Source organism: Mesoplodon bidens (assembly GCF_964165515.1).
Source record: "Mesoplodon bidens genome assembly, chromosome: 5".
NCBI lineage: Eukaryota > Metazoa > Chordata > Mammalia > Artiodactyla > Ziphiidae > Mesoplodon > Mesoplodon bidens.
In genome coordinates, this window is record NC_138161.1 from 59,145,685 (window position 1) to 59,169,047 (window position 23,363).

Here is a 23,363-nt window from a genome sequence, read left to right on the forward strand (position 1 = left end):
CTTCTTACCTTATTTTAGCTTCACTTTTCAAAACATACATCTCTGCCTTCAATTTCTATCACAGGGTGTATTCAAGCCGACATGGACATACATCCTTGGGGGGCTGGACTTACTAAATAATGTTCAGTCAATTATGTCATGTCTGCAGTTATTTAAGGAGAACTATTGTTGAGTTGTGGCAGGGAGAACTCCTGGATACGTTACAGAGGAGGAGGCCTCATCTGTAAGGAGCAGCCCAGATAACTTCATGCCTTATTTCCCTGTGTTTTTAAGTGCTAAGTACCTCTGTTAAAGCTAAGGTAAATGACACGTTTCCATTTTCTCATCTGGCCATTTCAAGGAATAGAATCTGTTGGCCTGAGTTTATCCACATTTCTCCCCCCATACCATAGCATCCTTCTTAAAATGCCATTCACTTTTTAGATTCCAAATGACAATGTTTAGCTTAAGTTCTCATAATCACATGGACCTTTTAACACTTAGGCTTTTCAGTTCACTTTCATTTCTAAATATCTGTGACCTAAAACAAAACAAATAATTAGCTATAGATGAGATGGGTTTGTGCTTTTCCAGGCTCGACCTCTGACCCGTTATCTGCCTATCCGGAAGGAAGACTTTGATTTGCGCAGCCACGTGGAGACTGCTGGCCACAATATTGATACCTGTTATCATGTGTCAATCACCGAGAAGACCTGCAGAGGATTCCTCATCAAAATGGGTGGAAAAATTAAAACTTGGAAAAAACGTTGGTTTGTTTTTGATCGGAACAAGCGCACCTTCTCTTACTATGCAGGTGGGTGATAAAAACAATCTGAGTGATATATTCAAATCAGGAATTCTCTGTTAAAGAATAAAGGCAATAAAATTCAGAATAAATATTTAGAGTGGTAAGTGATAGAATTAATGGCAATATTAGCTTGATAGATGTATATTATTTTCTATTCAGATTATACGGTCCACCTGATACGAATTTCCTCTAGAAATAATAAAAATTATGTTATTTAAAAAGTGTGAGTTAGTCTATTCTAGCTCTGAAATAAGCTCAAGCCCAAATAAATATTAAATGGAATTTATTTTTTAGACCAAAATATTATCTTCTAAACCATGAAATCAGAAAAAAAAAGGGTTTCTATTTATTTCTCTATGGTCATATGCTCTAAAGTCACACACTATTAGGCAGCTTAACTGACAGTCATTCAACTGTAGTTTATATACTAGAATGACAATTTCAGCTCAGAGAGTAAATCTCCTCAGTGAACTAGTGAATAAGTAAGTATTTATTAAGTGACTGGAATATTTTTGGATTCTTTAAATGATGGATTATGAGAACCACACCCTACTGAATCTTCTATAAATACAGGAGTATTTGTGTATCCGGTTTACTTATTATGAAGCCCCTTATTTCCACGTAGATCACATATGAAATATGTCCAGTAGCAGCATAAGAATAGCTCTGTTCTCTTTTCAACTGCTGAGTAAGAGTAGAATCAGACTAGAGGTTATGACGAGACACTGCCTTGGGATGACTGTATCAGCATTTATGAGCATTGTTGGGAATTGTTACAAAGTGTCTCAAGGTAATAAAAAATAACAGTCCAGTCACGTAATCTGTAGTGTGAGGTCAGGATATGTTTATGAAGAGGGGTGTGAGCAACCAAGAATTCTGCATGTGGAAGAAAGGAAACATTGGCAATGGAGCCCCAGAATCGGGGTGAGGAAAGGGCAGGGGGTGCATGCCTTTCAGTTAGGGGCTCTTTGGGTGGGGTTCCAGTTGCTACAGGGGCGAGTGGCCTGAAGTAAATGGTCTACTAACCCTCACAGGTTGCCTCTCTTGGGCTTTCTGACCTTGGGTTTTATAAGAATCCAGAGACAGTCTCTTTAGTTAATACAATAGAAAAGATGCCTATGTAATAAGAAATGCCAATTTAGTGTCTGCAAAATGCATAAACAAAACTTTGCTATGTGCTAGTCTCCAAAGACAACCTCAGCCAGAATTTTCCAAAAATAAAATTTTAAAATAACTCAGACAAAACAGCTTCACTCTTTGCTGCTCCTTTTCTCTGGGATTTGTATTTCATTCTTATGCTTGTATTTTTCAGATTCTTTCTCATATCTGAAGTGCCCTACAAACAAAAGTTTTCTTCCCCGGTTTTCTGCCTGCTTTGAAACACTGACAAGGTTTACTTTTATCTCCAGATTTTATTTTACCTCTGTTTCCAGAAAACAAAGTATTATTGTTTTCCCATGAATTCATTATTGCAGGACCTTTTCCACCAAATGTTTGAGAGACACATTGACCTTCTCTTTCACAGAAACTGGTGGAAACTCACCAAACATGGTATTAATTAAAACAGAGTTTCCCTAGGAACTAAGTCTATATAATGAAAGTAAGTCTCTTCCCATCACAAAAGTTCTACCTTTTCTAACACTGTTAAGCCTGAAATATCCTTTCAGACTTTCTCCATTCCTTTTCATGTATGTTTCAGTCTATATAGGTATTCTTTCTTCTTTAATACAGTTAGGACCAAATTATTCACTCTGTTCATACCTTTCTTCACGTAACAGTATTTCGATATTTTTCTCTTTGAGCACTTGCAGATTTACCTCACTCTTTTCAGTGGCTGTGTAGATTGCAGAGTACGGCTGGTCTAGAATTAAATCAGTTCCCTATTAAAGCTCCAGCACATGTTTTGCAGCTTGTGCTCTAACGAACCCAAATACACATGCACATGCATGAGTAGGTCTTATACGATACAGTTTTAGAAGCAGAATTGCTGAGTAAGAATTCTGGCATTTTCATTGTGTATGTTTTACCAAATTGACTTCCAAAAGAGACTTTCTCATTTGCATTTCCACCAACAGGGTATGATACAGTCCCTTTCTCTGTATCCTCATCCATAATTTTGAGATTCTTTAATGTGCTTGCATGTGTTATCATCCCTGCAGAGTTTAAATTACAAGATGTCTCAAGAACATATTGGTGTTATTAGTCACCACAGAGTGATGCTGTTTGGTCGGTGGTTTGGTTGTTTGTTTTTGTTTTGTTTTATGCTCTGTTTGGTTTTTATGGCAAATCTGACGAAATCTTTGGAAGCAGTTTGGAAAACGCTGCCCTGAAAGGACATTAAATTATTGACATGAAACTCCGTTGAGAACAGGATAAAATATCAAGTATACTAGACAAGAACTTTGATAGGAAAGAAACATAAGTAGAGTATTATTTTAAATTAGAAATCAAAAAACACACTTGTTAAAAATTTCATTGCAACAGAGCTGCATATTAATATTTTCATTACAACTACTGTCTTGGAGAATGTGGGGAAATAATTTATCTTGATGTCAATGGTGTTTACACTTTGTGTGCTAACCTGACAGTCAGTATTCTGGGTTACCTTTTGACTGCTAATTTGTGAAGAGCCTTGAGTAAAGTCACTTAGTCTCTTTTGTTTAGGGTTGCTAATTCCAACCTTCTTTTTTTTTTCTTTTTTCAGGATAGAGTGCGGCTAATGTACTAACCTAGGTTACCTTAATTAATCTTAGATAATTTAAATGCTAGATAAATATTTTTTTTGTTGTTGTTGTTGTTGTTGTTTTTGTTGTTGTTGTTGTTTTGCTGTACGCGGGCCTCTCACTGCTGTGGCCTCTCCCGCTGCGGAGCACAGGCTCCGGACACACAGGCTCCGCGGCCATGGCTCGCGGGCCCAGCCGCTCCGCGGCATGTGGGACCCTCCGGGATCGGGGCACGAACCCGCGTCCCCTGCATCGGCAGGCGGACTCCCAACCACTGCGCCACCAGGGAAGCCCTAGATAAATATTTTAATGATGAGTTATAATGAAATAATTTTTCCTGTCCATCAGTGGTGATAAAGTATTTGTTTTAACACTCATCTACCATTTCAGACAAGCATGAAGCTAAATTAAAAGGAGTAATATACTTTCAAGCCATTGAAGAAGTATATTATGATCACCTCAAGAATGCTAATAAGGTAAGCACTGAATTTCAGATTCCTACCATTTGAATGCATAATTAAGTAGGGGAAAAGGTATTTTTTGAATTCTAATTAATTTCAATTTGTTATTCTGACATAATGGATAGATATGATCAGAATGGTGTCGGAAAAGTAAACATGGAAGCAAAGTAATTAGTGCAGCTGATCTTTTTGTGAAAAAATAAATCATGACAAAATGAGAAAATACTCTAGATATATTGGTTTGGGAGACCCTGCCAAGTAAATCTTTGCTAGGCTTCTAAGAAGGAGCTACTACCTACTTATGAGGAAGATCATAAGGAAATATCTTAGTAGGGCTAAGAATAACATTTATTGAGCTATTTTTAGAGCACCCACTATCAGCTAGATACCCTGCTGGAGCTTTACAAGTAGCTTCTAAAACGATTAGTGAGCTCACTGTGAGAGTTCTTGTGCAGAAAGGCCAGAAATATGGTCAATCTTGAGAAAGGTGTTGAGGGCAAGGGAATAGTTACATTAAAACAGAAGTAATAGCTACATAGAAGCCTTCACATGTCTATGTGTTATATTTAATGTTATAATTTCAAGATTTTGTTTTACGTTCTTTTCCTTTTTTTTTAGAGTCCTAATCCATTACTCACCTTTAGCGTCAAGACGCATGACAGAATCTACTATATGGTGGCCCCATCGCCAGAAGCCATGCGGATCTGGATGGATGTTATAGTTACTGGGGCGGAAGGTTACACTCACTTCTTGTTGTAGTGAACTGACGCAATAGTCCACTTCAGGGCAGACTGCAATAATTTCTTACAAGAATAAAGCCATATTCAACACCAGGTGGAAAGACCCAACAGACCCATCCCTTTAACTGTGGATACTCAGAACTGTTTTCATATAAACAGGAAGTCATTTGTAAAAGGGAAAGAAGGGATTTTAATTCAAAGCTTGAGCATAAATAACTCAAAGATTGATCATAAATAGCAAAGAATTGAAGCACCTAGGAGAAAGAAAACACTATTTTGGTAAATAGCATCACTTATAGGAACATTTCTTATAAATTCTTTTTTATCAATTGTTGATTTTGGTGAAATAAACTAAACCGTTTACAAATGTCTATATGTACTTGGAAAATATGAAATTATTTTAGCACCCAAATCATTGGCATTGACTTTACTGGTAATCAACTGACTTTTGTGAAAAAAGAGTATTTTGCTGAATGTTATTTTATAAATATAAACAAATAAGGGCTTGGAAGGGAATATATTGTACAAGGAGTTTGGCCCTACTTTTAAAGTACTACACCAAAACCAAAGACTTGATATCACCTCTGTTTAACAGTAGTCATTTCAAGTGATGAACTGCAGTTAGTGTTACTCTACATTTTAAAATGGTACTTTGATGCCAACAAGTGCCCAGGAAGTTGACTTTGAAGAATCACCACCAGCATAAGCTACTGTACATATATAGCAAACTACTCTTTGTAAAAGAAGAACAAAAAGCTGTGTGTTTTCGGAAGAAGCAGTCTTAGACATTCTGTCACATTGGGCAATTTAAAATAAAGAGAATACTTAGGAGCTATTTTGATGAAGATTTCTCCATTCCCAGTACTGAGAATAAAGGCAACCAGTAGCAGATTTTCTTTATATTATCTGATTTCTCTTTGTTGCAGCCTCACATGACATAACTATGAAATACAGCTGTTTTCACCAAAGAACAGACCAATTAAAAATCCTTATTTACAGAAGTATTGTGATTCCATTAAAAGGCAAATGAAGTTCAACTTAATGTACTCTGTAATGTACTATTTTATTATGTATTTTCTTTACAATTAGCCTTTGTTTTTTAGAGTTAAATTAATTTTTGTTGAATGAAATGACTTCAGGAAAGTCCTTTTATAATGATTTTCAAATGCCATTTATCCTGGTTTGTCATGTTGTGTGCGTTTGTAAGTATGAATGTACTCTTTCTACACATTGGCAAAAGAATAGAAGCAGAAAATAATGACATTACTTACTAGTACAAGTGAAATGATTAGATTAGAAGTGTCTGTAAAATCTCTGTCAGGCCTGCCTGGGTACAATTTTTTTTTTTTATTTGCAGTGGTTTGTATACATGTTGCCAATAATAAGATTTTGCAACTGGATGACACATGATTTTACTTGAACAGTGAAGGACAAAATCACAATTGCAGAAGACATTTTTATAATCTGTTTTTTCAGAGATCATCCCTAAACCCTGTAATGAGAGTGAAATACAATTGCTAAACTTTTGTTGGTTAATGTAAAGATATAACTTTTCTGAACTGTACTCTACCTTCTTCATAGGATTGTAAAGATATTCTAATCAACTTTATGCCTTGCATGATATAGTAAACCTTTCCAATATGTGTGTTAAAATATGTTGAGTTTGGATTAAAATATTGACCAGATTTCACATTTGAAAATAAACTCATCTCTCATTAGGAAGTCACCCATTGGTTACATGACAGGGGATGGATTAATCAGCAAAAGTCCATTGTAGAATCGACATAAATGTTGTTGTGTGCTAACATTATGACTTGTAGTTTATAAACTGAAGTAATCAGAAATATCTCTGGTCACATTCCTGTTGCTAACAAAATGAGATAACCCCTGAGAAACCTGACATCTTTTTGTCTGATTGCACAGATGCAATTATTACTGGGGATTGAAGGACTGTGTTTACCTATCCTTCTCTCTGATGGGGAAAAAATCATGCAGGTATGAAGTTAAAGCTCTAAGGCTTTACTTGGTGGGGACGTCATTTGTTTCCCTGAACAAGGCAGCAGATTTCAGAGGAAGAAACCGCCCTCTACAGTATGTCCTTTCACACCTGTCAATGAAGGCAACATTGATAGTAGATTAACAGAAACGAACTTGTCTACTTCAGGCCCATTGCTGTCAGTAAAAGCATCTTCACTTGACTCTAGCTACAATTTTTCCTGATTTGTTATACTGATGAAGGTGGATGGAGAAAATGGTCCATGGGTTTCCCTGCTTTTTTTGTGCAGTGCCTTTCCCACTATGAGAACAAGTAAGATTTTATTTTCTGCACATAAAATGCAAGAAGACCTGCAAAAATAAAGGGACAGAATAGGGACAGGAATGATTGAGAATATTTGCAAATATCCAGAACCATAGGGAGAAGTGTTTATTGTTAAGATACAAAGGATGCTGAAGTGATGTGCACTGGGCATCACCTTAGTGATTTTAGTCCCTTTAGAGTCTACAACAGGCTTAATGGAGAACTAGCAAACTAGCTCAGCAGCTTTTGGAGAAAGTTGCTAAATCAAGCAGCTGTCAAGCAGGTGTTTCTGGCAATACACCTCTCAAGAAAGAGATCTATTGTTTTTATTTATCCAACTTTTCTGGTGTGTTCTAATAGGACAGGTTCTCAAGACTCCAAAGATAGGCTGGATTCACTGTATCCAGTATTAAACCAGCTACAGTAACTTTTAAATAGAAAACAAACAACAACAACAAAAAAAAACTAGTCCTTACTTGTTGATGCTTGAGGCCTCCAAGAATTGCTTTGAAGGGTGTCAGAGCAGGAATCCAGAAGCCCTTGTACCACAGTTTATTCAACCATTTTTTTAAATTGGCCATTCCATTTTTTTCTTCTGTTTGCCTCTAAAAATGGTGCTCTAGTAGATAATATGCATCTTTATAAACTAGTATTTTCTATAGGATAGTCACAGATTGGGGCCATTGGGTCAAAGGGCATTGAAAATTATGCATATTTTAAATTGCCATAGGTGGTCAGGTTACTTGACAAAAAGAGTTTGTCAGTATACCCTCCCACCAACCTTACATGAGTGCCCATTGCCCAGCTTCCTTGCCGGAAAAAAGTTAAAAAGAACAAGAGTTGTTTTTTTAACTTTTGCCAATCTGATGGGTAGGAAAAATGGCATGGGTTATTTTTTTAATTCCAATTTTTCAGTTAGGTTGATCATCATGTTTACATATATGAACTGCCTACCACAGCTGTTGGCCAATTTTACTGGAATTATATATTTTTTCTTATTTCTAGGAGCAGGGTAAACAGAACTATTCCAGTTTTATTCTTCTGTTGAGACCGTTTATCTACTGGAATTTATTTTTGCGTATAGTATGAGACAGGGGTCAGATTATTTCAACAGTCAGGCATACAAAGAGCTAAAACAAACTGAAAAAGGGCGGAGGAGCGGCGAATGTTCGATTCCACTCCAGGCGTTTATACAAGCAGGATTAAGGTCAGCTCTTCGAACCACTGCCGGTACACGTCAAAACTGTCAGGGGGTGAGAACTACTTGTAACGCAGCAAGCCTAGCACTTTATGTTTCAGCTCCCTACTGTCATCGGGATGATGAGATGGTTTCCTATCTAGGAACGATGGGTGGGGTTCCTCTCCTCGCTTCCAGTCCAGGGGTATCTACCCACCGAGAAAGCAGCCTACCGAGGGCGCTCAAAACATCCCAAACTCACAGACCGAACCTGCCCGACAGAACAGCCCAACAGCGAAAGGCTTGGAAGAGCGACGACGCTCTGCGCATGTGCGCTCTCCGGGGGTCGAAACTCGGACAGGCGCCGTTTACCAAGTTGCGTCTACCAGGGGGCGGTGCTTGCGCAAGCTCAGTTTCTGGGGGCCGTGCGTGTCTCTGTAGGTCGGCGCGGGGCGCAGGGGCCGTTGGGAAGATGGCGAGGGTGGGTCTGGACGCTTGGGTACGTTGCCGCAGGTGGGGCTGGATGGCCGTCTCCTTCGGCTTCCACCGTGGGCTCAGCACGTTACTTGCACCGAAGGCCGAGCGGGCGCCACGGTGGCTCCCAGGTCAGTGTCCGAAAGGCTGGAGTAGGACGCGTACTTTCGAACATCCCGGATTCCGGCAGTTCCTGTGCCATGCGTTTTTGGCGCACCGTTCAGAAATGCTCTTCCCCGGTTCTCAGTACCCCAGTTCTAGGCGCTTTCGACAATTCTGGTGAAGGCTGTGAGGAGAGCTCTGCCGGGCCCTGGGGTATTCTGGACAGCCCGGGCCGTTTGTGGTGTTACGCTCTGCAGTCTAAGGATCCTCTCTGCCCGCCTCCCCTTTGTTAAGCGCCAACATTAGGAAACATTCAGATGTACATTTAATGCGTTTAATTATTAGTTGCTTTTGCTTTTCTCTGCTAGTTCTAAAGGGTTTACAGATCGTGACTGTTAAGATGCTTAGACCTGCCCTCCCTTGACTTGAGCGATTTTACAATATGAACATTTTCTTTGGAAAATTGTAAACGCCATCATCAAGCCTAATTTCTAGTTTTTTGTTCTTGTTTTTTTTTCCATGATCGCAGCCCAGTAAAAACTGTAGTCATTACTCTACAAAGGAAACTAGAATTTGGACGAAAAATTAGAGCCCCTGAATATTTCCGTTCCTTGTGCTTGATTCTTCTCCTTCCCACCCTGCGTCCACTCCCAACCCCCATATATGTAGTCTGTCTTTCTGAATTATGTCTTTTTATATTTTTGTTTTGTTGTGTTCACCCTTGCCAGACAGCTGTCAGATGCATAGTGCTTGGACTGGGAATTGTCATGGCAAATACCATTTGAGTTAAAAATTTTAAGCATATTATCAGTTTAACTTACATTTAATTGTACACAACCAAAAGGCTGTTATATATCTGTTTTTCTAGCAAAGTATAGTATGTCATTACATTAACTAGAGTATGATACTCTTTTACTATTTAGTAAACATTCATTGAACACTTATGCCCCAGGCTTTGAGCTAATCCTTACAGTATGAAGGTCATTCACGGATATAATGTTAAGAACCTGACCACTTACAGCTCACCAAGATTAAACAAATTGTAATTACCTCATGGAGAATTTCCTGTTGGAAAGTAATATGGAAGAGAGGATATGAAGGAATTTTGGAGTGCTAAGGAAATGGGAAATGAACATTTTTGCTGCTGCAATCTGTCAACCAACATAACTGGCTCCTACTAGCCTTGTTTTTCACTAAAAGTTTTAAATTTGGCATATTTCACTATACATTGAAACTCTGAAACAGGATTACATATAAAAGGGATAGCTTTAAGGGCTTCAATTCAGTATTTAAAAAAATCAACTTCTCAAATCCAAAATGAGGGAAACTTTATTAGCTTACATGCAAGAGACTGAGAAGTTTTAATTAGCCACAATAAAGTAGAGAAAGGTTTCATGTAATAAAAAAGAGATTCCGTTGGTCCAGAAAAAGACTGTTAAGGGAGTACACAAGCCTAGTTTCTTTGGAGGGAGAGAGTGGGATTATAAATGACTTTTTTTTTTTTAATGTCTTTACATTTTTTAAGAGCAAGTATTGACTTTACAGTAGGGAAGGAACTTTAAAAATAATGAAATGGAACAATCTTGTAAGGTTTACCCATTGTGCCTTTGTACTTGAACTAAGATTTGTGTGTACCATTCACAGAAAACCAGGCCAACAAATAAAACACAGTGATTGGGAGTCCTATGAGAAATCTTTTTCCCAAAATGGTATTATCATACATTTATTCAAGGTTACTTGTAAAGAAACTGCTCATTGAACCCGCCTCAGCAGATATAGAATCACGATTGGCTGTTACCAAGGCCCATGATTTTATGGGTGGAGAGGGAATCAATAATAAAAGGGGCACAGCACCTCTACCTTTGAAACAACTTCCCAAGGGCAGACCAAACTTGTTTCTCCCCCTCCCCACTAAAAAGTAGAGGATGTGAAACCCCTTAAACATTAAAAAAAATTTTTAGGAAGACAAATCTCACAAGAAAGGGCTAAAACTAGTATAGGTAAATCTGAATGTTGATTGATACTATTTGGGACAGATGATACAGCAGCAACAGAAAAACATTTTTGACAAGTCTCTCTGTCTTTTGTTGCCTTCAAATTTCCTTCTCATTGTGTATTTTGGAAGAATTATGATTGGACCTTGCTCAGAGAAGACACTGACTGTGACATGATTTTAAAAGATGCCATGCACAGACTTTTGACTTTAATACTTCACATCTGTATTTTTTTTCTATTAAATGGAAATAGTATTTGACATCAATTTGATGAGTTAAGATTAAAAATCTGTATGGTTTTCAAAAAACTGTGTTTGCAAACTATGTTTTGTGTACTTTGTTTAGCTTGCAGACAAAAGACATCAATCTCTTTCCTTAGTCGACCAGACCTTCCAAACCTGGCTTATAAGAGGCTAAAAGGCAAAAGTCCAGGAATTATCTTCATCCCTGGCTATATTTCTAATATGAATGGTACAAAAGCATTGGCGATTGAGGAGTTTTGCAAATCTCTAGGTCACGCCTATATAAGGTAGGAACAACACATTTTAGAGAAAATATTACTACCATTTACCATGGCAGTAGAGAATTACTTCTGCTCTAACCATCTGGAACAAATGCCAGCATTTTTATAGATTAATTTATTTTAATGGTCTGTAAGCTTTCATCTTGTGATTTAGGGTTCTTGTAAAGTGCAGCCTTTAAAAGGCCTTTTTTATAGGTCTTTGTGGGGAATTCCTTGGCAGTCCAGTGGTTAGGACTCCGAGCTCTTACTGCTGAGGGCCCAGGTTCAATCTGTGGTCGGGGAACTAAGATCCCACAAGCCACGCTGCCAAAACAAAACAAAAAAACAAAATAAATAAATAAATAAATAAATAAAGGTCTTTGTGCCACACCGACAATGGTGGCAGAAAAAAACTAGTGGTAACTTAGCTCTTTAGAAACAATATTCTAACATGACAACAAACCAGTATACTAATTGGCTTTCTTGTAATCTCGTAATTATATTGTGGTTTTCCTTTGGGGACTTAAGGACATTTATTTGACCACTGTTTATTTCCTTTTAAAATATGTAGTTTAAAATAATATATGTGTTTAAAAGTATTGTAAAATTAATATTGTATAATTCGCATTTCCACTGAGTTTTTCTTTCACTTCTGTAGCCTGAATATGTATAAGCATAAATAAGGATATGTGTTGTTTACTACTTGATTTCACAGTTTCTAATATTTCATACTGATAAGTGTTTTACTAAAATCATGTGTTTGCATTGTTATTAGATTTGTTTACTTATAACAATCATTTATTTAGTGCCTGATTTGCCAGAAGAGATAGTATGCTTTAGTAAAAAGAGCACTGGCCTGGAATTCAAGAAACATGGGCTCTAGAATTAATGCTAGCAATAACTGACAAGATGAGTCAGTTAATAAATGCTGGACCTATTTTCTTCACCATAAAAAGGAGGAGATTGGACGAAAGATAATTTCTGAATTCTTTTCTAGCACTAGCAACCTAAAAATCTATTTATCTAGTTTTTAGAAGAGTTTCACTAACATTCACTCAATAGGTCTAGAAAATACAGCTTTTAGAAATAAAATAAAAAATAATTCGAAATAAAGAATTTAAAAACTTTAAGAATTAAAAATAAGACTTTTATCTATTCAATATATTAGCAAAAAATGTCAATTGTATGAATTTTGTCTTACTCCTGTTATCAAATTAACTGAATTATTTCATTTTCATGCTCAGAACTCTTAAAAATATGTTCTAACCTAACTATTATTCTGAAGACTGGAGTATTTTTCACAAGTAGACTTTCTAGCACTATACTGGTGCTGTGAAATATACAAAGAATTATAAAACATGGTCGTTGCCCGTAAGGATCTTTTAATCAGGGTGGGGAAATGCAAGATAAAATACATATGGGAAATTAGACAGAAATATTCATCAAAATGTGATTATGTCAAAGAGCAGGATACTAAATTGTATAAGGTGAGAGAAAACTAGGAGTCAAAGTAGATAGAAAAAACTTTATAAAGGAACACTGAAAAATAGTTAGGATTTGGGTAAGAAGGAAGAGCTATCCAGGAAGGGGAGGACTACCCTGAGCAAAACATGATATCAGAAAACTTGCCATCATTCTCCTTCTTTGTCCCCAAAAGAATTTGACTCAAGAAATCCCCATTTTGGGCTTCCCTGGTGGCGCAGTGGTTGAGAGTCCGCCTGCCAATGCAGGGGACACGGGTTCGTGCCCCGGTCCGGGAAGATCCCATGCGCCGCGGAGCGGCTGGGCCCGTGAGCCATGGCCGCTGAGCCTGCGTGTCCGGAGCCTGTGCTCCACAATGGGAGAGGCCACAGCAGTGAGAGACCCGCGTACCGCAAAAAAAAAAAAAAAAAAAAATCCCCATTTTATCAGTTCTCGAATTTAAATTGAGACTATGAGAGCTATAACCAGTTCCTAGCTCCCTATAAGACATATAAGGGGGTTTTCTGCATTTTGGATGCATATGAAATAAATTTTCTTTTTAAAGGTATATTAAGTAATGAGGCTGAAATTATAATGTATACAGACAATTACGTGATACTGTATTAAAATATAGCCTAAGTGAATCTTTATAGAAGTTTATAGTATAGCCCTTCGTTATAATTTTTAATTTGATCAGGTTCCTTTTTATTTGCTTTCATCAAACTTCATTGCAATCTAATCACTATTAGCTATTGATTGCATTTTAACTTGTTATAAGAGAATTTATCTTCTATTTATACTCCCAATTTCTCAGTTTACTTTTGTTGTGATTTTGTCTGTAAAACTTAGATCTTGAATGAGGAAGTGGTTAGTTCTGTATATTACACAAGGAGTAGTACATATGGTTCTGTGTAAATGGTTTTTTAATATCCTGCCACCATGCCTAAAATAAGATTGAGTCGGAGCTCAGGAACACATGGTTTTAGGGCTGGTCTTCTCTCATAATTACTTCTAATAAAATTTAAAATTTTAGATTTGGGAATATGTTCCAGAGTACTGGGGCTGCTAAGACAGAATTGCGTTACTGTGTTTAAAAGTTTTAAACTGCTGAATGTTTTTTAATTATCTTTGTCACTTGGTTAGGGTTCAGCAAGAATGAGCTATATTGTCACCTATTAGTATCACTGAATGTTTATATTTTCCTTTTTGAAGGCCCTCTACATGTGTTTTGCATCTTCACCATGTAGTTGGAAGGCAACTGTAAACAAAATACAGCAAGTAGAGATGTGTGATTGCCCACAGAGAGGGGTAAAGGAGAATTAGTTGGTGTCTTTCTCCCCTCTTCTCCCTGATCTGTCTTCTATACCCCATGGATTGAGGAGGAATAATAACTGTGATTTAGACTTCAGTAGCTGCCTTGTTACGCTATTTCATAAGGATCCAGAACCACTTTACTTCATACCTAATTTTAATTTCTTTCTCCATCACTTTTATTTATTTATTTTTTAATTTAATTTAACTTATTTATTTGTGGCTGCATTGGGTCCTCGTTGCTGCGCGCGGGCTCTCTAGTTGCAGCGAGCTGGGGCCACTCCTTGTTGCGATTCGCAAGCTTCTCATTGTGGTGTATTCTCTTGTGGAGCATGGGCTCTAGGTGCACGGGCTTCAGTAGTTGTGGCACGTGGGCTCAGTAGTTGTGGCTCGCGGGCTCTAGAGTGCAGGCTCAGCAGTTGTGGCATGTGGGCTTAGTTGCTCTGTGGCATGTGGGATCTTCCCGGACCAGGGATTGAACCCGTGTACCCTGCATTGGCAGGCGGACTCCCAATCACTGCACCACCAGGGAAGTCCCTCCATCACTTTTTAATCCCTTATCTCTAAGAAAATATGTATACACTATATAGCACATACATATTCTTCAAGTACACGAAAAACACTAGGATTTAATAGTTTTCACCAGATTTTAAGAATCAGAAAAATACTGAAAACTTTAAATAAAATAGTTCTTTATACTTTTACATTCTACTTCTATTCATTTAATATGTATTATAGTACTCAGTGTGTGAGGTTCACATGCTAGCCACTATGGAGAATGCAGAAACAAAAATAAGATGATGGTATTTCCCCTCTAGGATCTTTACAGTCTCATAGGAATGATGAGACACAAATACATAAACTGTCTTACAGAGCAGGATATAATAAAATGATTGTGACTAATAAAAGTGAATTCTATCCAAGTTTCATTAGGTAGAGGGTTTTTTTTTTTTTTTTTTCAGCTTGTCTGGGAAGTCTTTCCAGCAAAATTTCATTTGGACTAAGCTCTGAAAAGGGATATTAGTAACGAAGGTGATGGGAGAAGATATTCCACATGAAGGAAATGGATGAAGCGTAAAACAGAGACAGAAAACGTAGAGTCTTTTTTAGGAACAGCAAGTTGATCAGTTTGACTAAAGCAGTAGTTTCATCAGAAGAAATAAAAGGTCAATCTGAGATGACTAAAATATGTTTTTAAAAAACAGGCTAAAGCACTAAATTTTTATGTTATATATCACAGGAAGCCATTGAAATTAAAGCCATATCAATACAATGTGTCAGACAAAACCTGACAGTATGAAGTGGGTCCATTTGGAGAAAGAATAGTCATAGAGACACAGTGAGGAGGCTGCTGTGATAGGGTAGGTTTAAGATGAGAAAGACCTGCACCAAGACACCAGTCTTACCAAACTGAGGAGAAAGGGGTGCATGTGAGAAAAAATGAGAGAGTGAGGATAGTACAGAGCAGACAGTGTTCTATACCCTGGGGAGAAACAAACTTGAAAGAAATCAGTCTGCCCTTGAAGAACTGACATTCTAGTCAGAGAGAGACATATATTTAAAACCTGATTACAACACACAATATGAAAAGTGTTAATTGGGTACAAAGAAAGTGACCTACTACTACTAAATGACACATTCTGTCAAAGAAAGTTCCTCAAAGGAGGTGACATGACTTAAAGGATGACTAGGAGTTTGAATGGGGAAGGAAGGCTTTTTAGGCAGTGGAACAGCATGCAAAGTCTCAAAGTTAGGAAAGGGTTTATCCAGGAATTGGGAGTAGTTCAGTATGACTAGGGTTTAGGGCAGTCTGCAGGAGTGGTATGATACTTCATGATTTATTGAATTGAGACCTTGAAGGAGAGGTAAAATTCACAGATCAAACAGACTCTGAGCCTGGAGAACTAGGAAGTTGGAAGGAAAGAAAACCAAGAGGAGGAGCTAGTGATGACGAATTTGATTCTGGACTTCTCTTTTCCTTCTACTAATTGAGTAAACATACACTTAGCACTTACCATGTGCAAGGGACTGATCTAGGCACTGGGAAAGCAGTGTGAACAAAACAATCTGCCCATATGGAGCCTCCATTCTAGTGTGGGAGATAGACCACAAACCAATAATCAAATGTGTGTATTGTCGGGTAGCAATATTTGCTGTAAAGAGAATAAAGCAGGTTAAGGAACTAGAGAATGATGAAAGAAGCACAACTTTAGGTTGAATGGTCAGAGAAGACTTACGGAGATGTAACATTTGAGCCAAAGGCCTAAATGAAGTGAGGGAGCAATCTGAGTGGATATCTGGAGTAGGGTAGTCCACGTGGAAGGAGAAGCTGTTGTAAAACTCCTGAGGCAGGAATGTGGGTGGTATATTCCATTAACTTCAAAAAGGAAAGTAAGGATACAACTGGGAGGGGGAGAGAACAGTAAGAAATGAGATCAGAGAGGTAGTCAGGGGCTGGAGGATGGGAAGGACTTTGGATTTTACTTGAAGATTATACAAAGCCTCTGGAGGGTTTGTGCAAGACATGATTTTTGTTTTAAAAGGATCACTGACTACTGTGTGGGGAATAGACTTTGAGGGTGAAAAATGAAAATGGAGATCTACTAGGAGACTGTTGCATTAGTTCAGTCAAGAGAGGATAGTGATTTGGACCAGGCTGGCAGCAGTGGAGGAGGTAAGAAGGTAAGTGGCTATGGGAGATCTTTGAAGGTTAAGCCAGTAGGATTTGCTGAAATACATATTGACTTCACTGTTTTACTTTAATGTATTTTAGACATTGTAATAATGATTAATGTGCTATCTTCCTTAAAAATTAGAGAAGCAAATACATAGATATCTAACTATAGATATGTTTTCTCTTTTTCCAGGTTTGATTACTCAGGAGTTGGAAATTCAGATGGTAACTTAGAAGAATGCACAGTGGGAAAATGGAGAAAAGATGTTCTTTCTATAATTGATGACTTAGCTGAAGGACCACAGGTGACCGTTTTTGTTAAATATGATAATTGTTGACTGCAACCTCATGACATTTGAGCTGTTTCTTTAGATGTGAAAATTTAATATTTTAAACGTCTAACAAAAATCCACTTTTGTATTTCAATATCAAATCAATCAGTTCTATTATTTTCACTTTCTCATAAAACGAAGGTAGCATTTTACTTTTCATTTTACAAATTCTATTTTGTCTAGTTTATTCTCTGTTATAGACCTCATACTTTAACAAAATGTAATCATCATCTTAATTTTACTTTGTGCCAAATATTAAAAGTCTGGGAGCCAATGAATATAAAGAAAGAAAGTATATACATTCTATGAAATTATTCGCTTCCTTACAGAAAAGAAAAAGAAATTCCTCTTTAAAACTACATGTTTTTGGGCTTCCCTGGTGGCACAGTGGTTGAGAGTCCGCCTGCCGATGCAGGGGACACGGGTTCGTGCCCCGGTCTGGGAAGATCCCCCATGACACGGAGCGGCTGGGCCCGTGAGCCATGGCTGCTGAGCCTGCGCGTCCGGAGCCTGTGCTCCGCAACGGGAGAGGCCACAACAGTGAGAGGCCCGCGTACAGCAAAAAAAATAAAAAAATAAAATAAAAAAATAAAAAAATAAAACTACATGTTTTTATTTTTAGATACTAGTTGGATCTAGCCTCGGTGGATGGCTTATGCTTCATGCTGCAATCGCACGGCCACAAAAGGTTGTTGCTCTTATTGGCATAGCGACAGCTGTGGATAGCGTAGTGACACAGTTTAATCAGCTTCCTGTTGAGGTAAGTCCCGGGCAACCTCCGTGTATCCCTCCTGTCGTTCTTTTGCTCCCTCTTTGAATTTTGTTCATGTGTCATCTGTCCTTTGACTTGTTACACTGGCCCATCTTTTGTCTTAACTGCCTTTTTGTATACCATTTCTTTGCCTTCTTTAACTATTTGGTCTCCTGTTTAAGGTTTTCTTTTTTTTCACTGTCATTTCAAATCATTTTGCCAAATATTTGAGCAGCATGAATGAAATCACACTTTAAATTTCTTGTTTTAGCAACATTTTATTAACCACATTTGTTTATTTGGTTCATACATCGTGATCTCTTTTTGGACCTCTTAGTCTTATTTTGTGGCTTATGGGAAATAGTACCTATTCTATGACCATGTTAAGATGGCTAATCCATTATGAAACTATTTTTTTTTAGCCTGAAAGCCTCAGATCCTCTCTCAGAAGAGTTCTCTGAGCACACACTGTCAGTCATACACAGGAGATGAGACTTGCCATTCCTGGCCTAGACACTAAGTTAGCATTCTTTTTCTACTCCTAATTCTCACCTTTAAAAAAAGGGTGCTTTTCACCATTAGCATGTTCTTCAGTAACTCATGATAGAAATAAGGTTTCTGAAGTAATTGGGAAGGGAATTAGTTTATTATACTTTGTTATTGGACATATGTTTAAGCACTTCAGTTGTCTGCAAGGATAAAAAAATGGTGGGTAATAGCTGTTTATTTTTGTGTATGTTATTTTCAATATGTTATTATCAATTCAGTTCTCCTTGGGCATATTTTTCCTAGGGCTCTGAATTTCACTTGTGGGACTAAGATCCTAGCAGAAAGAAAAACAGTCCGGAGCAGTGGTTCAGAAAGTGTAGGCCCGAGGCCAGCAGCAACAGCATCACCTGAGAACTTGTAGAAATGGATATTCTTGAGCTTCACCAAGACCAGCTGAATCAGAAACTGGGAGTTTGGCCCAGTAATCTGTTTTAACCAGGCCCGCAGATGAAGTGTGAGAACCACTGCTCTACAGAGTGGGGGAGCAGGAGGGGGAGGAAAAGCAAAAGAAGAAAAAAAGCCTGTGTAGTGTTGAATGGTAGAATGTCATTGACTTTTGCCTCAAGTTCTGCATTGAATTCAGTGCCATGTACTCTCTGTTCTAAGTTTATTCTTAGTTCACATTGTTCTTTCCAGCTCCTTAAGAATGGCATTGTCTGCAGAGTCAGGTTCTTCATATGATTTCCTGTCAGGGTTAAAATTACAAAGCTGATCTTCTTGGCACTTACCTCCTATTTCTGAATTGTTTTCACTTTCTTGATTGTTTCTTATAGATGGTTGCTCCATGTCCTCATGCTGCTAGATTTTCCTACCATTGTATCCTTTGCATATAAACCTTGGACCCCTTAGTCTGTTCTCTAACTCAATAATGCAGTGCTTCTCATGGTAGGAAATTATTTCAAGAAGATGGCCTACTGGAAAAGAATTGATTAAACAATTATGGGAGGTTATTGGTAAATGACAAGATATGTGTACATTTATTTTTATGTGTGTGTATCCATCACTCAGGGACGATATGGTAGACACCCTGTTAAGTGACTGAGAAGATCTATAGCCTGCAAATCAGGGTATATCTTTGCTAATCCTAAATCAGACCAGCAAAAATTCTTAAACAGAAACATGTTGACCCTTATTAACTTAAAAGCATGTGTAAAGAAAGAGCAGGGACACTAGGACCACTATCTCTTCTTCTCCACATAGACAGCCAGTACTAGCAGTGTCAAGGGAATGGAGGTGGAGGTTTTTACTATCTTCTTTAGCCCTGGGAATGTTAAGACCCAGCATTACTCATTATGTAGGAACTTGACTTACCTCTTAACTAACTCTAATCATTGTCTGCTTCTTTGGACAGTAGAGGGCGTCAGGCAGGATGCACAGCTGTTGGAGTCTAAGCTTCACAGCCACATTGCCTTGTTAGTTTCTTCTTGGTGTAGAAATTATGTATATTGTACATTTTCTCTGATTAATACTGTTTTTGCTATTTATGTACTTTTTGTTTTTGAGGCTTTGGGACATATAAGATTTTGTAAAGTTAAGTTTGTTCTTCAAATGGACAATATTCATTCAACTCAATAGCAGGTAACAGAGCTAGTTGGGGTGGGCATTGATGCTTAAAATGCAACTATTATTAATTCTGTCTCAGTAATTAACATAGTTCCTACTTCACCTAATAATCAATGAGACTAGTTCTTATTACTGAAATTACCAATTCAGGAACAGTCATGAATAGCTTGAAGGTAACTGAATATCATTTTTACTTTAAATATTTGATTCATATGTTGCTTTAATGCAAAGTACCCCATGATACTAATATAGGTTCATATATTTTATAGTTTTTTAGACTTCCATTAATTTTAAATCATTTGGATATAGATATTTAGAAGTCTAGGTTTCAGATATACAGCTTTTTCACTGAATCAAATCTTTTTGGAATTTTATAAAAGACATTAAAATTCCTAAGTACACAGATTATATCATACATATTTTACTGTTTAAATTATTTTTTGCCTCTTTGTATTCATAATAAGTCAACAATATTAAATGTGGAAAAATCATAATATTTTCATTGAAAATTTAAATACAAAATTTTTGAAATATATTGTATGTAGCTTTTCTTTCCTTACATTTTTCTTTATTTTTGATAAGATGTCCATCTGTTTTTCCAGACAGAAATGCCCTTCATATTATTTGGTTGCAAGAGGCTTAAAGCTATTTACATCTTGATTTACTAGTTCAAGTTGTGATAATCTTTCCAAAGAATTTATTATATGCATATAAACCTTTATGTTCAAAGATGTTCATGGAAGTATTCAGCAGTGTGGGAATGGTCAAGTTAATTATCTTAGATGCATTATAGTGGACAATTATGCAGCCTTTAAAAACTTTTAATAGAATCTTTTAAAACCCATAAAATATATATATTGAATAAATAAACCAGCGCTGAAAACTATATATGAATTGTCATAGCTAAGTGTTTTACATATTGTATATATAAGAACCAAACACATATAGAAAACTACTGGAAGGAAGTAAGCCAGAATAATAATGGTTGTTATATCCACGAAATAGGATTATGGGTGATTTATTTATTTTTATGCTTTTTTTTTTTAAAGGGGAGAGTTTTTGTTTTTAATAAATTTATTTATTTATTTATTTTTGGCTGCGTTGGGTGTTCATTGCTGTGTACCGGCTTTCTCTAGTTGCGGCGAACGGAATCTGCTCTTCCCTGCAGTACGTAGGCTTCTCATTGCGGTGGCTTCTCGTTGCGAAGCACGGGCTCTAGGGTGCATGGGCTTAGTTGCTCCGCAGCATATGGGATCTTCCCGGACCAGGGCTTGAACCGGTGTCTCCTGAACTGGCAGGCAGATTCTTAACCGCTGCGCCACCAGGGAAGCCCTATTTTGTTATTTATTTATTTAATTTATTTATTTTTGGCTGCATTGGGTCTCGTTCGAGCTTTCTCTAGTTGCGGCGAACGGGGGCTGTTCTTGCAGCGTGTGTGCTTCTCATTGCCGTGGCTTCTCTTGTTGCGGAGCACAGGCTCTAGGCATTCGGGCTTCAGTAGTTGTGGCACGAGGGCTCAGTAGTTGTGGCTCGTGGGCTCTAGAGCGCAGGCTCAGTAGTTGGGGCACACGGGCTTAGTTGCTCCGTGGCATGTGAGATCTTCCCGGACCGGGGCTTGAACCCATGTCCCCTGCATTGGCAAGCGGATTCTTAATCACTGCACCACCAGGGAAGTCCCTTTTTATGCTTTTTATATTTTCCTTGTTTCTATAATAAGTATGTGTTACTTTAACTAGAAAATTGTTTAAGACAAATTATAATCTAAAAAATAGAAATTCTTCAAGAATCAAAGAATACCCAGCATTTTATTTTAAGGGTAGAAATGATACCATGCTCAGTTTTCAGGAAGTATTTGGAAGACTTCTTTGTCATCCACAACAACAAACAAATTTTTTCTCATTCCATAGAACTCTAAAAGGCAAAAACTACATTTTTTTTACATTCAGGATAAAATTGGGTGTGTATGGTTGCCCCAGAATAACCAGTCTTATTATTCATTTTTAGCACTATGCTTTATTCTTCTCCTTCTCCCACCCCATCCCCATTTTAGTAACTTCTCGTATACGTACTTTTAGTTTCATGATTTTTAAATCTAAACAATTTTTATTCCTAAGATTTGATTTTATGTAATATGAATGCCACCTGTACTGATTCCAAGAAATTATTGTACTTTTCTCCCCTTCATTTTCCCTTTCAAGTTGGAGTGAAGCAATACCTGATTTTTAAGACCTTACACGATAAAGTTAGTTAAATCTGTTTGAATCTAGTTACAGCAGTTAACTACCTTTCAACTTTAAACATAGGTATTACTCTAACTTTAATATCCTCTTTTGTAAAAATGAAATAATAACAGATAGTATCAGGATCTTATGAGATACTATGTGGAAAATACTTGTCACAGCTCCTTGCACGTAGTAATTAATTACTGATAATTATCATCATTATATTTTTATCTGTTTTGCCCTTCTTCAAAGACTGCTTTTCTTGAATTGTTTAAGACTATTTATTGTATGTGTTAATGTTGCATAAATACTTTTGTTTTCCTCATTTTTCCCAATAGGCAAAAAAGGAAATAGAGATGAAAGGTGTGTGGTCCATGCCATCAAAATACAGTGAAGACGGAGTTTATCGCATTCAGTACAGTGTCATTAAAGAAGCAGAACACCACTGCTTGTTACGTGGTCCCATTCCTGTGAGCTGCCCTATAAGGTTGCTCCACGGCATGAAGGATGACATTGTACCCTGGCCCACGTCCATGCAGGTTGCTGACCGAGTAGTCAGCACAGATGTAGACGTCATCCTCCGAAAGAATAGTGATCACCGAATGAAGGAAAAAGCGGACATTCAACTTCTGGTTTACACTATTGATGACTTAATTGATAAGCTTTCAACTGTAGTTAACTAGAATCACAGTTTTAGTTGGAATGTAAAGTAATGGATCCAGAAGATGGAAGCGGGATAACAGATGAAGGACCCTGATACTTAGAAGGTTTGTTTCTCTTATCTCTACTTTTTAAAAATCATGGGAGTATTTAATTATGTATTTACACAAGTGATTCAGATTGTGAAGAAAGTGCCAGCTGCTGTTTGAAAAATTTTCTCCTTCCTTCAATCCTTGATTTTTTTCATTAAAATATTTCCTATTTTTTTATTAAAGAGATGTTTACCTTCTAATGCTATGTTAACTGTGCCAGCTCTTAGAATTGCTAATAAAACTTGATTTTTTTGTTTTTTGTTTGGTATCATTGTATATGGAGATTTGCAAAATTATTTCTGATTTTAAAATGCAGTTTACAAGATACAGGAAAATGTTTATTGAAATAAATCTAAAATGACTAGAGTAATGTCTGAAGCACAATAAAGTTCAAAATAAAGCTATTACTTTATATATTATATTCTGCATGTTATATTTGAACTTAAAATCAAGGTTATTCTTTTTTAAGGGCTCAAAACTTTACAGATA

At 37.2% G+C, this 23,363-nt stretch overlaps 2 protein-coding genes across 20 annotated transcripts in view; both read left to right on the top strand.

Annotated features, from left to right (window-relative positions):
- Positions 1-5,753, top strand: part of PHLDB2 (pleckstrin homology like domain family B member 2) — a 130,749-nt gene extending 124,996 nt beyond the window's left edge. For all 19 annotated transcript variants that reach the window (XM_081234071.1, XM_081234072.1, XM_081234073.1 and 16 more), the window contains 3 exons: positions 574-793; positions 3,901-3,986; positions 4,590-5,753. In XM_081234071.1, coding sequence (XP_081090197.1) covers positions 574-793; positions 3,901-3,986; positions 4,590-4,730 — 447 coding nt within the window. In that variant the 3' untranslated portion in view covers positions 4,731-5,753. The remainder of the gene's footprint in view (positions 1-573; positions 794-3,900; positions 3,987-4,589) is intronic.
- Positions 5,754-7,191: 1,438 nt separating this feature from the next.
- On the top strand, positions 7,192-23,130 carry ABHD10 (abhydrolase domain containing 10, depalmitoylase). Its single transcript, XM_081234087.1, has 5 exons — positions 7,192-8,792; positions 11,103-11,286; positions 16,899-17,010; positions 17,660-17,797; positions 22,461-23,130. The coding sequence occupies exons 1-5, from the start codon at positions 8,096-8,098 to the stop codon at positions 22,803-22,805; spliced, it is 1,476 nt and encodes a 491-aa protein (XP_081090213.1). The 5' UTR covers positions 7,192-8,095; the 3' UTR covers positions 22,806-23,130.
- The last annotated feature ends 233 nt before the right edge of the window (positions 23,131-23,363 follow it).

Coding starts and splice junctions, on each gene's coding strand:
- ABHD10 (XM_081234087.1), top strand. CDS start 8,096: ATGAGACAGGGGTCAGATTATTTCAACAGTCAGGCATACAAAGAGCTA. Junction 11,287..16,898: donor CTAGGTCACGCCTATATAAG/GTAGGAACAACA, acceptor CTCTTTTTCCAG/GTTTGATTACTCAGGAGTTG. Junction 17,798..22,460: donor TTAATCAGCTTCCTGTTGAG/GTAAGTCCCGGG, acceptor TTTTCCCAATAG/GCAAAAAAGGAAATAGAGAT.